Raw genomic sequence first — 27,450 nt, forward strand, 5'->3', positions numbered from 1 at the left:
CAATATACCACCCAACTTGCGATTCTTTGTGCCGAATATAGTCCGAGCCCGATCCAAGTTTTTCACTGGACCCAAGAGTCCGAGCCCGATCCACGGCAGAAACCAATTTTGGCCCCTTCCCCTCTCTCCCTCTCGCGTTGGCCAAAAATGGCATGAACATTTGCCACGTGAGGTTTAATTGAACGAGGAAAAAGAACAACGCCAAGAAGGAAATGCAACCAAGCAATCTCGGCTGGTACCAACTAGAGAAACAAGTGGTTCGGCTGAAACAAAAAATGAATGCTGTCTACAAAATAAAGGGGGCCTCAGCTGCAAGGGGAACTAACGAACAGATTCTCAGCAAATACACGCACGCTCGGCTGGACACAAAAGACAGAGTTGTTGGAAAATTAAAGTCGTCCCTGAATTTACAGTAATCTGAATAAAAAACTTAAGAGGTCTTCTTATGCAGCTAGGGATCAGATATGACCTGGGGTTCAAAGTCCAACTTCAAATACTGAGCGAGCATATCGACATAGAGCTCGTTGAGCAGTCATTCTGAACCCCCATTTGTCTTTTAGCTGCCTACAGAGGTTGAGATCCATGTCTGAAGCCAGTCATCCATCTCTGTGACGGGATAGTGATGGCATAGACGAAGCATCTGGAGCTGATAAGTGACTGGATCTATAGAAGTGCCCGAAATCTGTGTGCTGTGGATTCCCGTCACCTGATGTGAACAGATTGGGAAATGATTCTGTTCCTACCAAATTAATTGATCCAACAAAATAACTGTTGGCAATGGCAACATTTCGGGCCTGTAAATTGAATTTACATGAACAGTTAAGTTAACTGGGGCAATAATCTAGCGAGAAAGAAGATTGAGCAATATAAATTCATAGCACAAGTTTGATAAATCAAGCATACATAGGGATTTGTAAATACCTCAATTGGCCACATGGGTTCGCTAAGTTCACCGACGGTTGCAGAAGGGTTGAACACAATCTCAGCACCATTCAAGCCAAATGCTAACCAATTCAACAGATGGTGCCCCCCATAACAATTATTGACAGCGATCTTTCCATAAGCAATCTCAAACACAGGATGCCCAGTATTTCCTTCCATATAGTACGTATTTTCATTGAAATCTCAGACCCCGGGGATGTGGTTCTGCCAAATGCCATTATCAAGCTTTTCATTATGACAAGTCAAAAGGGATACATCAATATCGACCGAAAAAAAGGGATACATCAAAGACAGAGACCCGCAACAATTCCACTTACCTTTTGCTGCTTGCCTATAATATTGCCATGATTGCTTATAATAACAGCAGTATTCCAGATAGTCTCCCCGTGGTTTGTATCCCTCTCAAGGATAGGATTGACAATGAACATATTTTACTTGTTCGCTAGATCCTGAAGAAAACTTGTTGATTCCCCATCAACAGGCTCTGCAAATTCACACACCTCTTCTCTCCTATACAAAAGGCACATGGCATCATCCATGCTTCCTAGATTAAGATTAGATCAGTAGCTGAACTTCAGTCTTTAAGTCCAAAAGGGGAAACCAAAATGCATAGCTCAAGCGTCATGGCGTGACTAACCCGCAAGCATAAGATGTTCACTCCTGAAGCACCTGCAGCATCTATCATCGGTTTTACTTTCTGATGGATAGCCCTCTTCTCATCCAGAAAGGGAGCAGTGTGGGAAGAACTATAGAGTTCTGTATAAGCCCAACTCTGACAACTCGCGGTTCTCTTAATAACTACTTGTCTGCCGTAAAGGGAAATGCCTAAATGAAAATCAGAATAAATTGATAAAAAAAGATTCCACAAAACCAGTCAGAATGAATAAAAATTATAGGATCCTGCCAAGAAATGCGGGAAGCAAGGTAATTGTTTTCAATGAAAGTTAGCAACTACCTTATTGCGAATTCCCCAAAGAATATGTAAGAGTACTTCTTAGCTTTAATCAACCAGAATCATTTGACTACCTCAAACTTTACACATTTTTCTATTCCATTGTTTCACCAAGTCCACAGAATCTCACCACGGCACAAGACCATATTAATCAGATTTTCTCACACCTTCCATCTCATGGAAGAACTCAGAACCAAGTGTCCATGCTAATACAGATTTCAGATGAGGTCATTTCCAGGACTATGCTCTTCAAGACCTCCCTAGTGACAAGTGCTCAATATTGCCAAAGGACCTCCGGACCAGACATTTGCAATTCTTTGCTTTCAGACATATATTTCCCCCGTTAGGACCATATATGTAACCCAGTGACATGATTTTGTTTGGTTGGTCCTCTTTATCTATCAATAATGTGAATGACTGCTGCGTTATAAACAGAAACTCCCTATGCCACTTCGCAAAGAGAACAAGGAGCACACATTGAAAGATCTTTTCTCACCTTCCTCAGAAAACTGCCAACCATTTTTTGGCCTGAACTCCCATTTGCAGACCCAGGAATGCTGAAGGAACTTGCTTCATAGGCTATTGTAATGACTTTGGACTGAGGCAATCATAAATTGAGTGTCTGTTGGTGGAGTTAAGCAACTTTGTCTTCCATGGTTGCCAAAGGGACATAAAGCATCTGAAACCAATTGCCCAAGATACCTTCATTTTTCAGATGACATGCTTATTTCTTTCTAACTTCTTTTACTTTGCAAGCTAAAAGTACACACACACACCAATGCACACACTCAGATTCTCCGTATGCTCCAACCAGGAATGTGCTAAGAAGACAAGTTCATACTATCTGGAATACTGTTTTTAGATAAGGAACCTATTTGATTTATAGTAAGTCCTTATCAAACTCCTACAAGATGGTAATGGAGCACACGAAACAGTGCAGCCTAGTGTGACCAGGACTCTTAGGAGCAGCATTTAGTTTTCCACGTCCAATAAGCAGCACAAAAAAAAGCTAACATAGGTTTACCTGTTTGTCAAAATTACATTCAGATGAGAAATCTTTTGTAGAATCTGCCAGAGGAACAGCTTCTAGAGACCTTCCACAAACAATCCTATAAGTATATGACTGACTTCCTGAAAATCAATATCATAATGGTTTAAAAACAAAGTTAGATTATACCACAATGGAATGACATGCTTTGGATTTTTCACATTTTAGGAAGAAGAAAGGCTTCGACATAGCTCCTGGAAATTTTGAAGTACAATTCAATTTCTCAGTGAAGACATACGTAAAGAAATGTCAGAGAGACAATATTCTACTGTCGACGCAATTGGTTAAGATTGTCACTGTTGTCTACTCCTACCTCCAAAAAAATGTCGCTCAAAACTTCCTCTTCGACATGTTCAGGCACACGCAGTCTAGGGAACAAATTTTACAGAACACCAGCAAGAAATATGATTACCCTTTCAAGCTTTCATCTATAAAGCCCTTTTCAAATGGCATACATGGAAATAGCAACCATGAACTGTGGAACATAAGTTATGAATTCCTTCAGCCTCCAGCTAACAGAAACTCTCATCAAGAAAAAACCGAGGTCTGTAATTCTATTCGCTGACATGATAATTGCGGAGTCACTCAGTTGTCTCAACAAATATTTTCATGGGCAGTTGATCCATGTCAATTTAGAACCATTTGGACTTGAAATTACATGATCAGCTCCAACTTTCTATAATAAGACTCCTAAGCTTTTTATTCTTACATTTTGCAATTTTTTTGTGCTCAAAAAGTGGATGGTCATACAATTCGCGTAAACCACAACCATTACAGTCTTGAAAAGTAATGGGGAAACACCACTACAATCCCTAAGATCCACCTTTCCAACAAAAGTCCAACTCCTATTTAACTTGAATAGTAAATGGTATGCCTACATATGGAGACCCGTAAGATGTAGGCGAGATCAAACATTCTTCCAGATTGACTAATGACATGAATACACATCTAAGGTGCTGCCCTTAAGCACAGCAAAGCAGATGCAACTCGTGCGAATTTCCATAAGTTCAATTCGGAAAAACCGAGCAGAACAGAATTCTACAATCTGACCGCATCATTTGCGTGTTTCGTTTCAAAAAGTCTCAAACCTCTTCCAACATTTTACTGCGATCAATCCTTCTCCAAGCAGCCTTCGCTTTCCAGATCAGCACCAATTCGAAATCAATAGACGCTAGCATCATCAAGCTTATAGAAAAGTACCGGCGCCAGAATATCTTCAACGCGACGGACTTTTACCGATTTTGAAATCCCGCGGATTCGACGAAATCAACTTCGGATCCTTAATCGCTCAGGTCAAAAATCCAATCGAAGAAGACGATTAACACTCCAGAAACACACCCCAAGTCCAATCATTTACCATTGACTCGTTCAGCGACACCGAGCCTCGTCTCTCTCGCTGTGTCTCTCACACCGAGCCTCGTAACCGCAAATCGAGCCGTCGCGAGCGGCGGCGGCGGCGGCGGCGGCCCCCTCTTTGACTCGTCCGTTCTGCGCCGTCTCCATGGGTGCGTGGTGCTTGCTGGTCAAGCTAGGGCAGAGAGAGAGAGAGAGAGAGAGAGAGAGAGAGAGTTGGAGATTTTAGAAGCCAATTTACTGAAGAGACAAATCTATCACTGATTTTAGCATCCTCGCCGGAAATTCGTTCCCATTTTTATTGCTCAATAAAAAAAAAGAAAATTTCTTCATGATCAACCTCCGATAGTGCCCGAGTGAACGTCCAGGTCTCTGCACCACTTGCAGCGCCAGCCATTCCCTTTTATCGATGACTGGACAAGTTAAAAAGACGGAAAATTTTAGAACTTGTGGAGCTTGAAGTGTCGAACAATTTGAGAAGCAGAGGCAAGCGAAAGAAAAAATCGGATGCGAATGACATTGATTGGATCTTACTAAGTTTGTGTGCATTTGTTTATGCTGACAACTTTTGTATGGCTGTATTGAGATTACCCTCCGAGCGCACATCCCAGTCGTATCTGAACAGTATGGCAAAACGCAGCTTTGGTGTGTGTAGCCTACCCTTAGAAAACATCTTCATTTTAGGACAGTCTTCCACTTTAATCTCCCGCAAGGATGGAAACCCCGAGATGTAACTTGTGGTGGAGGAGAAGCATTCTAAGCTCGGCAGATGTTGGAGTGTCAAACTTTCTAGCTTCCCAAGAGAAATCACTTTTCCTTCTCCGTTTCCATCGTTTATCACTACTTCTTTCATTCTTTCACACCCTATTATAGTAATGTCAGTGAGATGCACCAAATTTGTAATCGCCGAAACTGTTACTAGATGTACCAATCCAGTGGAATTCTTCACCACTAACTCCATCAAATTCTGGAAGGATGTCACGGCTGGAAATATTGTCGTCAAACCGAGACAATCCCAAACCTCAAATGTTTTGATACTCTGAAGAATTTTCGCCACTAAATAGTCTTCTTCTCTCCACACACGCTTTAGGTTGTGTAGCTTGCTTAACTTAAGTTCTCTTAAATTTTCAAGCACCGGATGTTTTTCCTCATCAACAAGCCCTTCATCGGGAAATATAGCTTCAAAGGAACTGCAGAAGACCTCAAGGCTTTGCAGCTTCTCAAATCTCTCTAGGAGGAATCTGGAAGGAAAGACGGCATTTTCATCATGAAAGCATGCCAATGTTAGTGCTTCTGTCTTGCCAAAGATGTCATCAGGTAATTTTCCATCCCGTATCATCTCAATATCCTTCTCGACTAATAAAAGTCTCTTCACGTTTGGAAAGTCCTGTCAAATTGCCAATACAATGAGAGAAGTAAATTAAACAAACGTTTGGTAATAAACCATGTGTTGTAAAAGGTAAACCTAAGTAAGATGATTCACATGGAAGGTGGCCATCTTCTTATGGTTCATTAAATCTCAACAGACCTGCATACAAGTCTCAAGCTTTTAAAATCATGCTACAAAAATACAACTGTGCTCGAATGCTCCACTTAACCATCCATATAAAAAATTTGGAGAGAAAATTTCAAGTTAAGGTTGGTATTGTTAAGTTGGTAGAGTGAATCTATATTCAAAACCACCTAGCTCACCAAATTCATCTTTTATTATAAATATCTTATGTCGTCAACAAATATCTATCATTCTTTGGAATTTTATGCAACAAGATGCACTCATACTGTTACTAAAACATAAGGGGCTCACCAAACGTAAAAGTGTGCTTAAGATATTAGAAATATCTTATGTTGTCTACAAACTAATAGGTGAGGTGTTTCGGATTTTATATGGTATCATAATGTGACATGACTATGCAGCTGACGTGAGATATTATGGGTGATGAAAGAAAAACATTAGAATATAGTGAATTAAGGTTCTAATTTTTTTTAAAGAAAATTGTTTGAATTTATGTTTTTATAATTTGTTGAAGATATTAAAGAGAATAAAAGTTCAATGGAGAGACATGTCAACAATGGAGAGGACCCCATGTCAAGTCCTTATTGACTTCCCAAGGAGCACCACGATACATTATTTTCAAGTAGATCAGATTAGAAATGTCTTATCTTGTCAATAACAATCTGCAATAATTTTTGCAATTTTAGGTAATGGAATATCTTATAGGTGTCCACAAATGAAAAGTATACTTAAGATATTAGAATTATCTTATGTTGTCGACAAACTGATAGGTGATGACATGACCATGCACTAGAATGAGATTAGAGAATGCCTTATGGAACAAAGTAGAAACTGAGGAAGAACAATTGCAATCATACCCTTTGAAATGAAGCATGTGCTTCTTGGTTTGAAAGGTCCCGTTTATCATCTCTTTGAGGCCACTTGTTCATGGGTGCCACAAAGGACATGTTCAGTTTGTCACAGTGAGTCACTCGCAATTCTTGCAAGGATGACCAGTTCAAAGTGGGCAAGGTAGTGCAAAAGCTCTTGAGTCGTGGCATATCATGTAACACCAAAGATGTCAGTTTCAGGAAAAGAACTTGAGCAGTAGTGGAGTGTGGAGTTTCATCTCCACTCACGACTATTTCCTCAAGCCCACAAGACTCCACTTGAAGTGTTTGAAGTTTGTTTAGACTTGTAGCCAACCAATGCGGAAATATATTTTCAAGGCTCTTACATCTATTAACCTCCAGGCTCCGTAAATTTTCAAAAGCAAGAGCTTCTTGAGGATCATCGGTCCATATTTTGCTCAAATTATCAATGTGAGAGAGAACGATCCCATTAAGCCTTGGAAATTGTACCTGCCATATTGACAAAAAGTCACACAATGAATGTCATAACCCTGAGTCATGGCCTCAAAGATGGAATTTCCCAACTTCCCTAGCTCTCACAAATCATGGCAATTCCAGAGCTTGTTAATGACACAAAAAAGAATGGCTTGATTGATGCTTTCATTTTAGTTATCCGATGACTAAGGCTGATTTTATGGCATTGCACCAACCATGAAATGCGGTTGACAAATGAATTACCTTATGGTCCTTACCACTTGTTAATACTCACGCATAAAAAAGATGGTAGATCATTTTTCTTTGAGTTATGACACAAAGAATGCAATTACGATCTCAAATACCAAATGAATGCTTTTGCACTTTCCTAAATTTCACGTGACATGAAATTTTTTAGACAAACACGATTAGTCTTAATAAACAAACGAAATATGTTATGACAAAATAGTTCGTGGTATGAAAAAAAAATGGAACCATTGAATGAGCTATTATGAATTGTTCATTTAAGAGTCCAAATGAAATTTTCATTTCGTTATGCTGAAATTAATGAAATTACGACATTCTCAACTTGAATTACCACATCGATCGTGGAAAAAAGACAAGTTTGTCGTACAAGTACCGAATGGTCCACCAAAATATCCGCCTCAATCAAATGATCCCTCCGACCATGTTATGTTTGTTTGGAGAAAATCATCTGTGTTTTGACCTCTCACGTCTTGTCCATTGAGAAGCGAGCATTGACATCTTTATATTTGGCTCAATCCTTTTAGTAAAATGTTGGGCCAAGTTTAATTGCAATTCAATTAAGAAAAGGCCAATAGGCATATAGCTCTACTGATAAAGGGACTAGGGGGCGAAAACGCTACTATCATAGCAAAAGTTAAATAGAGAGGAGAATTAGAGATATGACATATTAAAAAAAATTAAGAAAAGAAACTATTCTAAATTGAGAATTACGATGGTTTTTTCTTTTTTACAAAAAAATTCTAACAATGTGAGGGATATCTTCTTACATGACAGCTGATAATGAAATTAATGCTATTACAACTTGTCACGACCAAAAAATCAAATGACTATTTTCACACTTCCCTAAATCTGTTAGTATTCTAAATTGACTATTATGATGACTTTTTAATAATATTCTAAGAATGTGGGGGATACCTGTGATTACATGACAGCTCATGTATGATACATAAATGACATTAGAAGTGAGTACAAAATTACTAATAACTCTTATTATTAGGGATTAGATAAATGTGTGAATACTCGTTATGATGAAAGATTCAACTCACAAATAACAATAAAAAGAAATCGGGCAAAAACATTACAATAAGGAAGCGCACAAACATTTCCTCCGTTGGATAAGAAAGCAACGATTGAACCTGTAGAGAATCCGTAACAAAAAAAAAACCAAAAGGAAGGGCAAAAAGGAGTGGCCTGATCAATTGGTACGTGTTAATTGCCTATTTAAGAAGTGATATAAATTAAAATTTGGTAAAGTTGTTAGCTTGTGTTCACTGAATTCAATTAAAATAAAATTGAAAATTGATTTTATCCTCCAAAAGATTAGACGATGGTGTGCACCTGTATATTCTTTATTCTACTACTCTGGCGGGAAGCTATCCTAAAATCTGTGAAATCAGTAAAATAATAATTGAATTTTAAAACTGGCCTTTTGTTTTAATTTATAATCAATAGTACATTGATTACAAAGAAAACGTCTTCTCCTCAATATTTTGGACTTTCAGGCCGATCACAAATATAAATGCGCCATTTTATTTCAGTGCACTCCAATTAAAAAGGCCACTCTCTCTCCAAAAGTGGGAGTTTACACTTAACTACAATCTCTTTCATAGCCTGAAAAGAGGTATTTGGAAGTGCATTTGCAGGTTTCATTTCAATAGAACGAGGCAAGTTTCCATCTAAGCGAGAAAATATGAAGTACTTCGTATGATATGATTTTATGAGCTGACACAAAAGTAACACTTCTAAAAAGATATGGAGATGTACAAATAATAGTTATACTTTTGAGGATTAGAAAATTTTTAATCTTCATGCTAAATATCAAAAGATTATGTACATAAATCCGTACAAAGCAGGGGAATTCTATTAGTTATCAGAAATTTACTTATACTTAGATGATTTTGAATCCGTACAAATCTATCGATGTGTGAACTGTTTTGCATTAAAAATCCACGGATGTGATCATGGACTACTATGGGGAGGTGAATATTCTGTTAGTCTTTGTTTTGGTACGAAACACGAGTCCCGATTAAATTTGATCAAAGCATTGATGACGGATTCTATGATCATTTAATGTAGCATTTGTGTCCGCACATGGCATGTAACATGCATTGTCCAATTCTATGAGAATACGTTACAAATGAAATGCCAAAAATGCATTTGCTTGAATGACTGACCTGTGGAGTGAAAAGTGAAGGGGTGCCGTTGTCAATCTCCGTCGAAGATTGCGAAATCAAACTTCTCATCTTGGGGCAGTGGGCAATGGTCAGAGATCTTAATTCGGGACAATCAAGTGCGTGATTATTCCCCGAGAAGAAACAAGTCAAGTTAGGCAAGCATTCCAATTTCATATTCCGGAGCTCCGGGAATGTAATCTTCTTCACTGTGTTTCTCAGCCCTTCATCCTCTGCGATCACTCCTTCCATCTGACCACACTCCTTTATTTCAATTTTCGTTAGATTGGCAAGGCACCGAGCCATCGATGGAGCGAAAGCATGTCTCAAGTTGCTACATTTATAAAGGGTCAGATTCCGCAGAAAATGGGAGGGTAGCGATCCTTGAAGATCTTTGTTCCATAGTCGCCTCAACTTTGGTAGATTGACCAAATCCAAAGTCATGAAGGAAGGCAGTTTCCAAGTGCTTTCCACACCCTCCAGCCCTTCGAGATCAAATATTTCTTCTAGCAACTCACAATCGCGAACATGCAATTTGCTCATTTGATTTAAAATAAGCATCAAGCTGGATGGAATTGCGTTAATAAATGATGGACATTGATCCACCATAAGTGATTCCAATTGCCACGATGACTTGTTGGGAATAAGTTCGCTATGCCATTTTCCGATCGACTCGGGGAACTCAGATAGCCGTATTGTCTTCACTCTAGCAAACTTAGCCTGTTAGAAAATGCATCAATAAACGTAAAAATTCTAGTTAGCAAAAAGCAATTACTCTACTGGTGATCAAAACAATTCGTTTGTACAAAATTTGGTAACTGATGCATACCATTCCTTCAAACATATTTCGGATGGTGAAGTTCAGGTTTTCCTTCCAAAATTTCCTTTCATGTTTAGTTACTTGTACTCCGTCCAACTTTGGCGTCTCTATTGGTCCCTCAGAGAAAAACTTCATGTTGGGACATCCACTCACAATGACATCTTTCAAGAGAGGGAACATCAAAGTGTGTTCACCTAAGCTTAAACATCTCAACCCTATCAACTGGTCAAGCTCCAAATACTTCAATTGTTTGAAAGCCACTACATGCCCCTCTTTACCTCCCTCATCAACAATGACTTTTGCCAACATTATACAATTACTTATTCTCAATTCGGTGAGTTCCACCAAATTTTCAGCTATTGTCGATGTGAAAATATGTGATAATTCACGACATAATGACACAACGAGAGTCTTCAAATGTCGAAAATACGCTTGATTGTCCCATATCACCTCGATGTTATCCATTGCAAAGATCTTTAATGTCTCCAGGCTAGGAAACACAACCTGCAGAATTCACTCACGGAATTGGTGATTTAGTTAAATTTCGAATTCATAAAGTTCCAAGATATAAATATAGATGAGTTCCAAGGGGAGAGGGGGATAATTAAGTTGCACAAGAGGAAAATAAAAAGAATAAAATACAAAAGGAGTAAAAAGTCTCCATACTAATGTCGTTTCTAAAAAAGATCAGGAATCTTTCTCCAATCTTTCCTTAGGAAAATAACTTTGCATTGTAGAGCTTAATTTGATTAGTGAGTCAGTTTTATTCCAACTTAGGAATTTCTCCTTGAGAATTGGGTTAGTTAGTGGAGCATTACTTATCTCTCTCTATATAATTAAGCAAAACCAACAATACTTTCAACCTCAAATTTTGGCCCAAAAAGTTCAAATTATATGCATGGCCAGTGTCTAATTAGAACTAACCATGTTTCTTTGACAATGGGCAAAATAGTAATTTGGATATGCTCATATAACTGTCATACCATCATAATAGTCTCTCATAAATTCTAAATCTAAATCGAATCTTTCCCTCTCTTCAGATTTGTTGATTTCCACTAAACAACGAAATCACACTACGTATAGCAATTGTTACATCACTTAGAGACGGTTATTTAATTTACTAATATGGATGAAATTCTTCAAGGAATTTGCAAAATTGAGTAAGAATGAGGAAAATTTTATGAAAAGGAACTAGAAGCACTTGAACAAAAAGTGAAACAATATACATTGTTCCGCTTAGATTCAAAAGGGTAAGCAACGTTAGGAGTCACTCAATTGATGTAAAGAAAAATTAGTAGATACAAGGAAATACATGGAGGCAGCAGTGGTCCTAACAGTCCTGGTCTTTCTTATTCTAGTCGTCTTATTCATGAAGGACGGTTGAAAATGCAATAAGAAATATTTGAGAACAAAACGGACGACATTTCTCAATTTCTACATATCGAATACGATCGATTGCTGTTGGTTGTGTTGTTTCTCTATGACAACATTGCAACTTCAATGAAGTAATCGCGGTTGATTTTTGTCCATATTGGGCAATTTTCCTTTTTACCAATCTCTCTCTCTCTCTACACCCATTGATATTAGCTTCCGTGGGCATAGATCATCTGCTACCATCCTTACGCCCATTGTCTTTTTACCAATCTCTCTCTCTCTCTCGAGTCAACCTCCAAAGGATGCAACAATGGCTCGTGCTAGCACCGAGCTTGTTGACCGCGACCGAGTTGGCTGCAGGCAAAGAGAAGCAGATTTGGCTGCGGGCAAAGAGAAGCAGATGGAGATAGAGTTTGTGCTCGGTCCGCAAGGGAGATGACCGATCGCGAGGGTCGAATCCATGAGCTGTTGATGACGACGTCGATGGAGGTGAATGGTGGCCGGTCATGGTGGTGTCAGGTGACTGTGGTAACGGCAGGGGCAAGTAGACGTGGCTCTCAACCCTTCAGCCCCTAGCCGAGAAAATATTGGACACAACTTGGATGCCACCTCATTTTCACATGAACCGCTCAGAGAAGGACACCACCTTTGAAGTCAATTACAGTTGAAGGCTTCTGCGTGGGTCCCACTTTTCTCTCTCCCCTCCTGTCACTGACTCCCTCTTGACTTTCTCTCTCCAACTCCCTCTCTGCAATTTCTCGTCTCCACCACGGACTCCAAAATCGGACGTCGTCGGAGTGCCTCTCAACGGCTCGTCCAAATCGGCTTCACCGACGTCTTCTCCGTCCCCGGCCGCACAGCTTGAGCCCAATGCTCGCGGCCGCCATGGCCACGGAGCTCGACCTCGAGCCTAGAGCTTGCGGTAGCCATGGTAGCTCGAGTTTCGAGCACACAGACATTCTCTTCGTCTTCTTTCTCTATTGTGCGAACATGGACCATTAATCTGCTGTCTCGCAACTGCTATGGCTGTGGAGCTCGGGCTTGAGCCTAGAGCTCGAGGTCAAAGCAGCCATGGTCGCTTGAGCACGAGCTCGCGACCACGGTTACTCGAGGTCGAGCTCTGTTGCCATTGCCGCAGCGAACCTTGGGCTCGAGCTCCGCGGCCATGATGGCGCGAGAAAAGAAGAAGAAGAAGAAAAACAAGCGTAGCGAAGGAGAGAGAAGGACGAGAGAGATACAGCAGACGTCTTCAACGGGAGAAAATATCCCTGACAGGTGGGGTCGGGAGTGACACGTGTTGCTCTCTAAGTGGTCTGTGTAAAAATGAGGTGGCGTCCAAGTTGTATGCAATATTTTCCCGGCCCTGTGGCGAGAGAGAGTCGGGGGGTACAGCCCCATTTGTGATGCTGAGCAACTTTTTATGAGAGAGAGAGAGAGGGGGAGAGAAAGCAGGCACAAAAAAAATGAAAAGCAAGACGACACGTGTGCGCCATCCAAGCCCATCGCAGACAATATATGCATAGGAATAGGAGTAGGCCACAAACAATCCATACTCTTTTAACTTCCTTTCATGCTTCGTAACTCCACGGTGCAATTACTAAGGACCCAAGAATTGTTGTTATTTTCCTCAATAGGTCGTAACTTACAGTCTCAGTTATTAGCAACTGCACCACTAACCATAATTTGTCTGAAGTCCTCCGGTTCTCAACTGCATCTCTATATAGTTAGTACTTTCTTTTATTGCATATCCTTTGGTTTAGCTATGAAAACTGTAACATGATAATGTTATTACCAAGTGATTACCCAATAACAAAGTAAGTTAACTCAAATTGTCATAAGGGATGGATATTGCGTTAAGTAATTAACCGCAACAATTAGAAATTTCCCTTTTAAGTCCATATCAATGACAGTAACCTATTTTTAAGTGCAATACATTACTTCAAGTTGTCCTAATTTTGAAAGTCCTAGAAATTCCGAATTTCCTTGAGAAATAATAAACAACTTGAGATTATCATGAACTTTTTTTTTCCCATCTTTAGTCAATTATCTCGATGTTCCTTTAAAGTCCGTAAGCTTATGTCACCTAATCCCAATTAACTGTACTTAAAGACACATTTCGGTGTAATCCCATAGATCCTTGCGGATCTAGTTTCTACACACTCAAAAATAAAAGTATTAAGGCCAGAGTAATTCTTTAATGTAGAGTTAGAACCCTACAAAGTTAATAGCCGCAAAGCCTCTTTAAAAATTCTCCCAATCTAGTTCCTCCACTGTCTTTGAAAGTGAGCAGTCTCCATTGAAGCTCAAAGCATGGGAAGAATAAAAGTTGGGGTTGAAGTGGAGATAATCCAATACACTTCCTTGTGGAACCCAATACTTAAATTTCCGCAACCCTTTTTTTTTTTTTTGTCCAAGCGCAACCCTTTACTTACAAGGAAACTAACATATTGCATGTGTCTGGGCCCCCACCATCAACTTTAGCGATACTCATGCCACAATAAAAGGGCAATCTTGTCTGGTCAACTAAAAGGCTCTACCTACCGCAATTTTTGCTATACAAAATAGCCTTGCGTTTTTCTTAATTGGACAATCATTTATCCTTAGTTCACTAACTTCTCTCTAGTGTTAGTAAATTACTACCAATAACCAATTTAATAGGTGGAAATTTTTGGCTTTAAATCCAAAACAATTAACTACATTCCCACCTAATAGTTTAGTAGTTTAGTCTACTAGAAATAATCACCCTCAATTTCAATTAAATGCCAGTAATTGTTGTTGTGATGATCTAAATCACCAACTTCATCTCCAGAAGTTTTCAATTACATAGTGCCTAAGACAGTTCTCTAAGTTGGATCTCTAGGTGATAAAGGTTTATTGTACAAAATCATTAATATTGCGAGTATAAGCCTATATGCTTCTTTATTAATTTTCAACAATTTGATGTGATCAATCCAACTCTTCCTCTCATGGGATTGGTGTGAATGGAAATCTTGCAAGTTGTTTGTAGTGCCACGTGGCAAATTGAAATGCACAGATCGTAAGCTTACAAAATACCACGACACGTAACAATCATGCCAAGTAGTTTACTCCAAAAGATTCATGTTATATTAAATATCTTGACATAATATAAATTACGTACCTCTTGATCGAAGAGGACATTGAAGCGTGTTTTGACGTGGTCTTGACTCCGAACTTTTCGTGAACCTGTCGGTGGTTTTTCATTAAACAAAAAGAATATCACTATTTGTATTGCAGGAATGAATCTATCTACAAGATCTTTTGTGATGAAATCAAAAAATTAGTCTTACACTTTCCGCGAGAGAAGCACGTCAAGCTTTCCAAATTGCTTAACTCAACATGGGTTAACATAGGGAATGCCAAAGTTTCTGATGTTTCCATTCTCGACCCTTCTTCCTCCATAATGATCGCCTCCATCTTGTTGCAATAACGTACCTCTAGAACTCTCAGTTTTGCAAGAGATTTAACCATGGATGGGAAAAATATAAACCAGAGATTGTCGCATTGAGACACCTTTAACTGCTGTAAATTATGGAATCGTACTATTTCACAAGGATTCTTGTTCCATATGTGCCTCAAGCTCACCAAGTAACTTAATTTCAATGTGGTTAGCTCAGAGAAAGTCCCAACATTTCCACTGGCGTTTGGTACATCAAGGTAAAAAATTTCTTCCAGCGAATCACAATATTTTATAGTCAAAGTGTGTAACTTGTGTAGTTTTACCAACAACTCAGAGTTGATAACCTTTGAGAGAGATTTGCAGGAAGATATCACGAGAGATTGAAGATTGCTCAACCCCAATGGAAATTCATCACTCCATAAATATTTCAGATTGGAAAGTTTACTCATCGACAAGTACTCCAAGGATGGAATTGAAACCTGACGCACAGACCCAACAACAAATTTACGTTCCATAACAGAAATGGTTGCCGAAGGAAATTTACCGGCAAAGTAATTAACAACCTTTTGGATAATTTTTGCATTCACAAAAATCTTTGATAGACGAAAGCTAAGTTTCAATCCGAAAAGGTATGTTACGAGCCCAAAAAACAACTAATGAACTTTTCTTGTTATTTACAATATACCAAGGGATGTTATTACGATTAAATTTAGTTTGTTATTTACTAGCATTAAGAGAAATTACAGTCATGAATTAGCACCCATTCAATTTACTGATGACAACGAAAATTAGTGACCCGTAAAGCAAAAAGAAGTACTTTCGGGATAAAATACTTTTTATAAGGTAAACTACTTCATTAAACTACTCCCTCTTAAGTTATGTTACTAATTTGAAGATACATTACTGATGACGACGTCTGATGGCAGTGATCGGTGGCCGGTCATGGTGGTGGCGGCCGAGTGTGGCAACGGCGGGGGCAAGGAGATGTGGTTCTCAACCCTTCAGCCCACGGCCGAGAAAATATTGGACACAACTTGGATGCCACCTCATTCTTACATGAACCACTCAAAGAGCGACACCACCTTTGAAGTCAATTACACAGTTGAAGGAGTCTGCATGGGGCCCACTTTTCTCTCTCCCCTCCTGTCACTGACTCCCTCTTGACTTTCTCCCTCCAACTCCCTCTCTGCAATTTCTCATCTCCTCCACGGACACCAAAATCGGACGACGTCGGAGCGCCTCCCAACGGCTCGTCCAAATCGGCGTCACCGACGTCTTCTCCGTCCCCGGCCGCAGAGCTGGAGCCCAAGGCTCGCGGCCGCCATGGCGACGGAGCTCGACCTCGAGCCTAGAGCTTGCAGTAGCCATGACAGCTCGAGTTTCGAGCACACAGACGTTCTCTCTGTCTTTTTTCTCTATTGTGCTAGATCGCCGCTTCCAAAGAGCCCATGGACCATTAATCTGCTGTCTCGCAACTGCTATGGCTGTGGAGCTCGGGCTTGTGCCTAGAGCTCGAGGTTAAAGCAGCCATGGTCGCTTGAGCACGAGCTCGCGACCATGGTTGCCATAGCTCGAGCTCGCGACCACGGTTACTCGAGGTCGAGCTCTGTTGCCATTGCCGCAGCGAGCCTTGGGCTCGAGCTCCGCGGCCATGATGGCGCGAGAAAAGAAGAAGAAGAAAAACAAGCGTAGCGAAGGAGAGAGAAGGACGAGAGAGATATAGCAGACGTCTTCAACGGGAGAAAATATCCCTGACAGGTGGGGTCGGGAGTGACACGTGTTGCTCTCTAAGTGGCCTGTGTAAAAATGAGGTGGCGTCCAAGTTGTGTGCAATATTTTCCCGGCCCCGTGCCGAGAGAGAGTAGGGGGTACAGGCCGTACAGCCCCATTTGTGATGCTGAGCAACTTTTTGTGAGAGAGAGCGAGGGGGAGAGAAAGCAGGCACAAAAAAATTGAAAAGCAAGACGACACATGAGCCATCCAAGCCCATCGCAGATAATGTATGCATAGGAATAGGAGTAGGCCACAAACAATCCATACTATTGACTTCCTTTCATGCTTCGTAACTCCACGATGAAATTACTAGGTACCCAACAATTGTTGTTGTTATTTTACTCGATAGGTCATAACTTAAATCTCAGTTATTAGCAGTTGCACCGCTAACCATAATTTGTCTAAAGTCCTCCGATTCTCAATTGCATCTCTATATAGTTAGTACTTTCCTTTATTGCATATCCTTTGATTTAGATACGTAAATTGTAACATGAGAATGCTATTACCAAGTGATTACCCAATAACAAAGTAAGTTAACTCAAATTGTCATAAGGGATAGATATTGCGTTTAGTAATTAACCGCAACAATTGGAAATTTTCCTTTTAAGTCCATGTCAATGACAGTAACCTATCTTTAAAAGAAATACGTTACTTCAAGATGTCCTAATTTTGAAAGTCCTAGAAATTTCAAATTTCCTTGAGAAATAATAAACAACTTGAGATTGTCATGAACTTCTTTTTCGCCATCTTTAGTCATTACCTCGATGTTCCTTTAAAGTCCGTAAGCATATGTCACCTAATCCCAATTAACTGTACTTAAAGAAACATTTCAGTGTAATCCCATAGATCCTTGTGGATCTAGTTTCTGCACACACACACAAAAAGTATTAAGGCCAGTGCGATTCTTTAATGTAGACTTAGAACCCACCCTAGAAAGTTAATAGCCGCAAAGCCTCATTTAAAAAATCTCCCTATCTGGTTCCTCCACTGTCTTTGAAAGCGAGCTCTCTCCATTGAAGCTCAAAGCATGCGAAGAAGAAAAGTCGGGGTTGAAGTGGAGATAATCAGATACACTGCCTCGTGGAACCCAATACTTAAATTTTCACTACCCTTTAGTTACAAGGAAACTAACATATTGTATGAGTCTTGGGCCCCACCATCAACTTCTCGTGCCACAATAAAAGGGCAATTTTTTTTCTAGTCAACTAAAAGGCTCTACTCGCAACAAATTTTGCTATACAAAATAGCCGTGCTTTTTCCTTAATTGGACAATTGTTTATCCTTAGTTCACTAACTTCTCTCTAATGTTAGTAAATTACTATCAATAACCAATTTAATAGGTGGAAATTTTTGGGTTTAAATCCAAAACAATTAACTACATTCCCACCTACTAGTTTAGTAGTTTAGTCTACTATAAATAATCACCCTCAATTTCAATTAAATGCCAGTAATGATTGGTGTGATGATCTAAATCACCAACTTCATCTCCAGAAGTTTTCAATTACATAGTGCCTAAGACAGTTCTCTAAGTCGGATCTCTCTAAGTCGGATCTCTAGGTGATAAAGGTTTATTGTACAAAATCATTAATATTGCGAGTATAAGCCTATATGCTTCTTTATTAATTTTCAATAATTTGATGTGATTAATCCACCTCTTCCTCTCACGGGATTGGTGTGAATTGAAATCTTGCTAGTTGTTTGTAGTGCCACGTGGCAAATTAAAATGCACAGAACGTAAACTTACAAAATACCACGACACGCAACAATCATGCCAAGTAGTTTACTCCAAAAGATTCTTGTTATATTAAATATCTTGACATAATATTAATTACGTACCTCTTGATCGAAGAGGACATTGAAGCGTGACTTGACGTGGTCTTGACTCCGAACTTTTCGTGAACCTGTCGGCAATTTTTCATTAAAAAAAAAGAATATCACCATTTTCATTGCAGGAATGAATCTATGTACAAGATCTTCAGTGATGAAATCAAAAAAATAGTCTTACACTTTCCGCGAGAGAAGCACGTCAAGCTTTCCAAATCGCTTAACTCTAAATTGGTTAACAAAGGGAATGCCAAAGTTTCTAATGTTTCCATTCTCGACCCTTCTTCCTCCATAATGATCGCCTCCATCTTGTCGCAATTATGTACCTTTAGATCTCTCAGTTTTGCAAGAGATTCAACCATGGATGAGAAAAACATAAACAGAAGATTGTCACATCCGGACACCTCTAACCGCTGTAAATTATGGAATCGTACTATTTCACAAGCATTCTTGTTCCATATGTGCCTCAAGCTCTCCAAGTAATTTAATTTCAAGGTGGTTAGCTCAAACAAAGTCTCAACATTTCCACTGGCGTTTGGTACATCGAGGTCAAAAATTTCTTCCACCGAATCGCAATGATATATAGTTAAAGTGTGTAACTTGTGTAGTTTTACCAGCGACTTAGAGTTGATAACCTTTGAGAGAGATTTGCATGACCCTATCGTGAGAGATCGAAGATTGCTTAGCCCCAATGGAAATTCATCACTCCATAAACTTTTCAGTTTGGGAAGTCCACTCAGCGATAAGGACTCCAAGGATGGAATTGAGACCTGACGCACAGACCCATCAACGATAGCATTTACAATTACAAAGGACAGACAAGGAATTTACGTTCCATAACAGGAATGGTTGCCGAAAGAAATTTACGAGCAAAGTAATTTACAACCTTTTGGATAATTTTTGCATTTACAAAAATCTTTGATAAACGAAAGCTAAGTTACAATCCAAAAAGGTATGTTACGAGCCCGAAAGACAACTATTGAACTTTACTTGTCATTTACAATATAACAAGGGATGTTATTACGATTAAATTTAGTTTGCTATTTACTAGCAGTAAGAGAAATTACAGTCATGAATTAGCACCCATTCAATTTACTTATGACAACGAAAATTAGTAACCCATAAAGCAAAAAGAAGTACTTTCAGGATAAATTACTTCCTATAAGGTAAACTACTCCCTCTTAAGTTATGTTACTAATTTGAAGATATATTACTCATTTTATAGGATGATTGCTAGAAAGCAATTTACTATCTCACAAGTGAAGATTACTACCATGAAAGAGAATAAGAAGCTGTAGAATGACCGTGATTATGGAATTACGGAAGACATAGGCAATGTACTTTCAAAAGGAAATTACTTATTGCAATCTGTGATTGACTATCTCAAAAAGGCGAGATGGCAGTCAAGAGAAGTAAATTACTATGCTATAAGACTTTAATTACGGAATGTATATTTAATTTGCTACCTACCAGAGGAAATTGAGCAATTTCGAAGAGTAATTTACAACTTCACAAGGAAAAGTTGGTTACAATTATATAAGCTGTACAACAACTGCTATCACTTGATACTAATTTTGACTTGTTCAAAGACCATTTGTATTTTGACCCAAAAAAAAAAGTCCACTTGTATAATATCGTTCCTTGCAACGGTAACTTGAACAATTGAATTGGCAAGAAAATGCTTAGTCAAAGAAAAGTTACTTTAGTTTTTTGCCTATCAAATCAAAGTTGAAATCCCCATAACCTATTCCCCCTCCCCCCCCCCAAAAAAAAGCCCTAAAGCCTCTTCGCAAAATTTTCCACTGTAGTTCCTCCGTTGCCTTTGAAAGCGAGCTCTCTCCGTGGAGGGTCGAAGCATGGGAAGAAGAAAAGGCTGTACTCATACGCACTACCTTGTGGGACTCACAACTTAAATTTCCACAACTCTGTACTGACAGAAGCTAACATATTGCATGATAATCACGCAATTATAAAGGGCAATCTTATTGGTCAACCAAAAGGCTCTACTCGCGGCAATTTCTACGGCACAAAATAGGTTTGTGCTTTCCTTAATTGGATACGGGATTGAGCAAATTACTATAAATAACCAATTCAATAGGTGGAAATTTTTTGCTTTAAATCCAACGGTTGGCGTTGGTTACGGGACTGGGAGTAGAAATTTTTTGCTTTAAATTTTTTCCTTAATAAAGTAATCGTGGTTGATTTTTGTCCAAATTGGGCAATTTTCCTTTTCCATTTTACGAAAAGTAGTTTCATGTTTCATTTTGAACAAGTTTAACTTCTACCATCCATTCGAGAAGTCAAATGACTCGGACTCAAGTGGCAGATCTGAAATATGTATTTTATTCATTTAACAAGAGTTCAATAAAATTGGTCGAGCAATTGATGTAAAAACTAAAAGGGGTGATTTCCGAAGGCCCGAATCCTAGAGATGTTTCCCGGTTTGGCGATGGAGAGGGCTCAGACTCCTTTTGCTGGTGCAATTAAGAAAGAATTGGGGCTTTGAGGTACAATTAATTAGCAAGAGGCAAAAAAAATATTTATAATATAATATACATATATATTATACATATATGTTATATAGAGAGATCTTGTAAGTGCAAACAAAGTCAAATGAGCGTCTCAAAGGCCCTTCATCTCCAGCCTCTTGAACATTACTGCCCGCTTTCCTCTCAATTGTCTTTTCAATTGCTTTCAATATATATGTGTGTAATGCCTAAGTTGTGGTTGTGATGTTGTTGAGAGTCATAAATTTCTTGTGTAAATCGGAAAGCTTTTAGAGATGCTATTTTGCAATTGTATTACCGGTTCATGCTCTGTGCAGGTACCACAAGAGATGTTCACCCATCTTTATGGAAACTATAGAAAAATTATAAGTAAGAAATTGCAACTCATATATGTCAGCAACTCTCAACTCTTACGCTTGTATGCTACTCATTTTCTTTTAAAATATTTTAACCATAGTACACTTTGTAAGTAATTTAGTTATTTTTTATTTTGGCTATGATTTGTCTCCGGTATATTAATATTTTGTCATAACGTTAATTACGTACCTCTCGATTGAAGAGTGCAGTGGAGCATGATTTGACGTTGTCTTGACTCTGAGCTTCTCGTGAACCTGTCATCGGTTTTTCCATTAGATGAAAGAAATATCACCATTTGTATCGTAGGAATGAATATATCTACGGAATTAGTGATTCAGTTAAATTACGAATTCATGAACTTTCAATATGTAAGTATAGATGACTGCCAAGGAGAGAGGGGATTATTAAGTGGCACGAAAGGGGAAAAAGGGGAAAAAAAAGAATAAGATCAAAAAACGGAGTAAAAAGATCTCCATATAATGTCGTTTCTAATTTTTTTGCTTTGAATCCAACAGCTGGCGTCGGATACGGCATGTAACATCGTTTTCATTGATAAAAAGATATAACAAAACCTTTTCACCTTTAATTGCTTCCCTCATTTTGCGCTGGCATGATTTGTCATCTTTGGACTGATTTACACTAGGTGTAAAGACTGAACCCAAAGGATCTCCTATTGAATGTTATCACCAAAGCTAGTTTGGCAATTAGCTACATTTCCACCTACTAGTTTAGTAGTTTAATTAACTATAGATTATTGCCCTCAAATTCAATTAAATGCTATAAATTGTTGTTGTGATGATCTAGATTATCAACTTCAATAACATAGTGCCTGAGACAGTTCTCTTAGTCAGATTTCTAGGCGATAAAGTTTTGTTACATAAAAGCATTAATATTATGATTGTTACGGATTGCCATTTCGTACCCTCTAGTCTCAGCGGCATCTTGGCATAATGCTTCAAATTGTGGGTTGAGATTAAGTTATGGACTCCGAACAGTAGTTTGAAAATCATTTCATTTTAAACTTTCACCAAAATAAAAGCATGATTTTGGCCATAATAAAGGAGTAAAGCAGACGAGTTGTTGAGAAATGAGTGAAAAACTTGATTACGAGAATCAATTGATAAAATTAAATCCAAATTTTACGTAAATAAAGCAGGAAAATGATAATGATTTTTCACCATTAACATAAAATTTATGAGTTATTTTTTACTAAATTATGATAATCAAGTCTGCACTCAATCAAGGACCAAAACTATGTACATTATCCCTTGATTTATGCCAGAATTATACTGAATTTCACGAAACATATAATGGTTTGATTTTTGGCGAAGAAATTTGCCATCTAAATAAACATTAGAACTTGATTTGCATGTATTTCAAAAAGTTGAGGACTCAACAAAATAAAATATGTAGGACTCAATCGACGCACAACCAAAAGGTTAGGACTGTCATGACACTTTTCCCCCAAACATACCTATATCTATCTTTTATATGGACCGTATCGACGCTTGTAATTAAATGTATTGCATGGAGTAATCGTGGAGCTTCTATGCTACTTTTGGAAATTCTGGCTCTTCGGCAATATTAGAATTCCTCTCTCAAGAAGCCACCCGTTATTTATTGACCGTCCCCTCCTCTCTTTCTTCGTGATTTCACTCTTTAATAGTCACACTCTTATATTTTTCCTCATTCTTCAATGATGCTAATGTACATCAATATAACATTCATTAACTTACAAAAAAAAATAGCCAAAAGGAAAGGGAAATTACACAAAATCCCTTTTGAACTTTGAGGGTGATACATCTCTACTCCTAAACTTTGGTGTTCCTTCAACTTCGATTTTACTTCTGGTGTGAACCCTCCGTGCTTTTTACCTTTGCATGTGCTTTCCATGTGATTTCTTTAACGGTAAATTTGTAATTCTTCTATATTTGTTTTAGTCAAATCATCCTTTGGCCTCCTAATGCGTTAAAATAAATTAAGATTTTCCAAAATAAATACCAAAAATGAGGAAAAATGCAATAATATAGAAGAATCATTGGGACTAAAGAGTTAGAGAAGAATTACACTTTTACCCTTGAAAAATCAGGGTACTCGCAAATGGAAAAAATGGACAAAGGGTTGATGGCTCAAGGGGTTTTCTCTAAAGGTTGAAATTTTGGGACTAAATGTGTACCGCTCTATAAACTTCATGGGGGATTTCATGTCATTTTTCCTCAAAGTCGCTCAGTAATGCCTACCACGAGATATTAAACATAAGGTGTAGATTTATGTTTGTGATGCCAAAAGTGCGTACAACTATATATATTATACAATTCCGTGTGCATGTATGCATGAACACGCACAGAATTGTGTACTAATACAATTATTGGGCCTATGCAATGACTAAGTGCTTATTTAATTGCATGATACATGGAAGACGTGCATCAATTAGATTAGGATAGTTGCTTTTCTTTTAAAAACCCAGTCCTCTTACTCACTCTGCGTATTGGTTTATACCGGAGTCGGCTATATTATACATTTAATAGACAATAACAAAGTTAGAGAACTAAATTCAATGGAATCCATTTCACAAGATTATGAAATTACTTAATTATAAAATTATTTTAATGTTGAAATTCCTTTCAATTTTGCTTTATGAAACCATATCATATCTATATAGATATACTCGCCGCATGTAAGTTGAAAATAACTTAGAACCTGTTGCAAACTAAATTTACATGGGTTTCATATAATTAGTTGGGTTTCTACACAATGAAGAGAAATGGAAGATTGTTTTATCTAAGTACAGAGAAGGCATGAATGGTAAGGTAATTAGGAAGAAAATGAATTGAAAATAACAAAATGAATAAGCAAAATAATCTATGTTACATCTAATGAGCACAGCAAAGAAAGATTATTAAATACTATATTCTTTTGATAGAAAGTTACCTGTTGCCCGTTGAAGAATGCAACTTGAGTGCCAACTTGGCCGTCTAATGTACTACTCAAAGGAGCCGTCCTAGCGGTCACAAAGTTCTTGATATTTGGCAAGTTATGCAATTCCAATTTATGCAAATTACGCAACTCAACTTTGCCATGATCATCAGCTTCTACAATCTCCCGCATAAAGTTGCAATCGATAACTCGGATCTCTTCTAGCTGTGGAAGCTTTCTCAGTAAAGAAAGAGGGAACAGAACTTCCATCTTGGGACAACTTTTGACTAATACTACTTTTAATGTCCTGAAAGACATGGAGGAGATATGGCCGTGGCATATCTTCTCCAAGTTGATGAAATTATCGAGAAGTAACGACTCCAACATCTTAAAAGCAGGAAGGGAAAGCCGTCCGATGATGTAATGGATGGAGGGATTATTCTGGACATGTAGATACTTTAATTTTGGAAAACCTTCTGGGGATAACTCACAAATACTTTGCTCAATTCCATTCAACCCGTCCAAATATAGATCGTCAATTTTGTCTAAGGCAGTTCGTATGCATCCTGTATGAAGAATATTGCTTATTGGATTCAACTTGATCTCCAATGTCCTTGAGCCTTTGTGCCTTGACCAACGCCACAGTTCACCTATTCGGATTAAGTACTTGGTTAATTTCTCAACGTTTAAATCTTGTGGGAGGACACTTGAATCAAGAATGAATACATGCAAAGTACAGAGATTCTTCATGTTATTCAGCTCAATAAGACTAGCATTAGTTGGGGGAGTTTGATCAACAACATTCCAATGATGAAAGCTCTCCAGCATATACAACTCCTCCAATTTGATCAAGTTTCCAAGCACACCCGGTTCAATTATCTCAAGTTGTCTACAATTGGTCAAGTCTAACAACCTCAGCTCTGTCAATTGCCCAATTTCTTTTGGCAATCGTTGGATTTTGGAGCTCAAAAAGCTGAGAATTCGTAGCCCTTTTAGCTCACCAAGAATAGTTACGTCATCTATCGAACAACCATCAAGGCACAATGTGTGTAACTTCTCCAATAATTGAAATGACGAAGGCGAATGAGCGAGACGTATCCCAATAAGATTTAAAATCATAAGTTTCCTCATAGTGCTAAATAATGAATCTGGGACCTTAAGGGATTCATTGTTTGTAAACAACAAGAAGATCCGCAATTCGGGACAATCTAATTCTTCGGGAAGCTCCTTCATGTCAACATAGGGAAAGCATATTGCTGTACAACTTTTAAGCTTGTCCTTCGGCAACTCTACTACCGACTTCTTATTATCTTTCAACACGAGAAGAGGGTCATCCCTTGAAGTGACCGAGGCAACAAATCCACGAACCAAGTCATGTATCTTGAAACCATCTTCTTCATTGTGTAACAAAAGGGAGGAGGCTTGAAGAGTATGGATTAGCGAGCTCAACCTATTTCTAGCATCTTCCATGCTGCTATCTTCTCCAAATAACCCTAAACCCACGCCGTACCTCACCAAGTTTTCAAGAGAGGGCTCAGAGACACCATAAACAGCACAGAGTCGTAATAATGACTTCGCGTCTTTGCTTTTTATATGATCATAACTTAATTGCAAGGTTTTATTTATCACCTCACTGATTTCTTTGTTCTCGATTTGTTTCAAAGCATCCTTACATTCAGATAAACTGGTGTCTATAAAAAGTTTTGCCATTGCGAGAATTAGGAAAGGCAAACCTGCACTTATGCGGAGTGCTTCATCCATCAAGGGTTCGAACTCAACATGAACTTTGCCTCCTACCATCGTCTTAAACAATCTTTTTGCCTCTTCCTCCTTCAGCTCGCCAAGGAGGAAGTCCTTGTCACAGCGCATTTCCCTTCGCAAAACACGTTGATCTCTCGCCGTCAACAACAACTTGCATCCGCTGACTTTGTTGTCATTTCCGCAAGGAATACCGACTAATTTCAAGTTGAGCTGCTCCCACAGGTTGTCCAATATTATGAGGACCTTCTTTTTCTTCCTCTCCTCATCTTCCAACCTCTCTCGCAGAAGCTTCGCTCGCAAGCTGACATCATCTTCCTTCTTTATGTCACTAAGGCCCAACCAGTACGCAATCTCTCCTTGAATCCTCTTGATGTCTGGATTTTCTGACACGTCCGCCTTAGTGATCCAATCGAACAACTTTTCTTCCTTTATTCTCCTTTCGGCATCTGCCAAAAGGGTGGACTTGCCGACCCCGCCCATCCCGTGAACCCCGACCACACTATTGCTGTTATCAGCAAGAGCTTCCATGATGTCCCTTATGATCGAAACTCTGGATTCAAAGAGGCCATCGTCCTTAAGCGTAATCGACGTTGAGGAAGACGAAGTGGAGGTCGTCGTGGTGGTGGACTGGACAATATCTTTGCCTTCACTCCTGGCTGGAGTCGGAGCAGTGACATTCCCCGGAGCAGGATCGCTGAAGGAGATGTCATTCAATTCCTTGAATTCACTGCATTTTTGAGCGAGTTGCCGAATGGCCTCGATCTTGACCTTGGCCTGCCTGCTGAACCGATAGCGACAATTGGGGTCGGGAAGAGTCCCGTAGCAGCAAGTCTTGCTCGCCTGTTCGAAGATGCCCAACAGGTCTCGCGCCTCCTTCAAGGCATTTTCAGCATTTGTCTGCCACTCCGTGAAGCCACCGTAGAAATTCCGTAGATTGTTACTAGCCACTTCAGCAAGAATGTGGACCCTCTGAGACTCGTTAGCCAGCTTCTGGACTTCCTCCTGAAGATCGTTGACGTAACTCTTGGAGGACATGACGTATCCGAATTGACGCTTGATGCGAACAACTACGTACTTCAAAACATCCCATAAAATAGAAACGGCAGAATCGGTCGACATTTTTCTTTGATTTTAAGTCCAAGAAACAAAG

The 27,450-nt window shown here is 38.9% G+C and overlaps 1 protein-coding gene and 1 pseudogene across 1 annotated transcript; both read right to left on the reverse strand.

The window, feature by feature from the left end:
- Nucleotides 1-243: 243 nt before the first annotated feature.
- LOC115691922 (beta-ureidopropionase-like) lies at nt 244-4,692 on the reverse strand (annotated as a pseudogene).
- LOC115691921 (uncharacterized) lies at nt 4,613-27,450 on the reverse strand. The gene is made up of 9 exons (XM_056303304.1): nt 24,555-27,450; nt 18,941-19,529; nt 18,772-18,836; nt 15,053-15,641; nt 14,884-14,948; nt 10,380-10,874; nt 9,554-10,270; nt 6,666-7,148; nt 4,613-5,682 (listed from the first exon to the last, which is right to left on the reverse strand). The coding sequence occupies exons 1-9, from the start codon at nt 27,417-27,419 to the stop codon at nt 4,849-4,851; spliced, it is 6,702 nt and encodes a 2,233-aa protein (XP_056159279.1). The 5' UTR covers nt 27,420-27,450; the 3' UTR covers nt 4,613-4,848.

Source organism: Syzygium oleosum, unplaced genomic scaffold (genome assembly GCF_021117445.2).
Source record: "Syzygium oleosum isolate NSW1041296 unplaced genomic scaffold, Sole_v2.1 Sole_v2.27, whole genome shotgun sequence".
NCBI lineage: Eukaryota > Viridiplantae > Streptophyta > Magnoliopsida > Myrtales > Myrtaceae > Syzygium > Syzygium oleosum.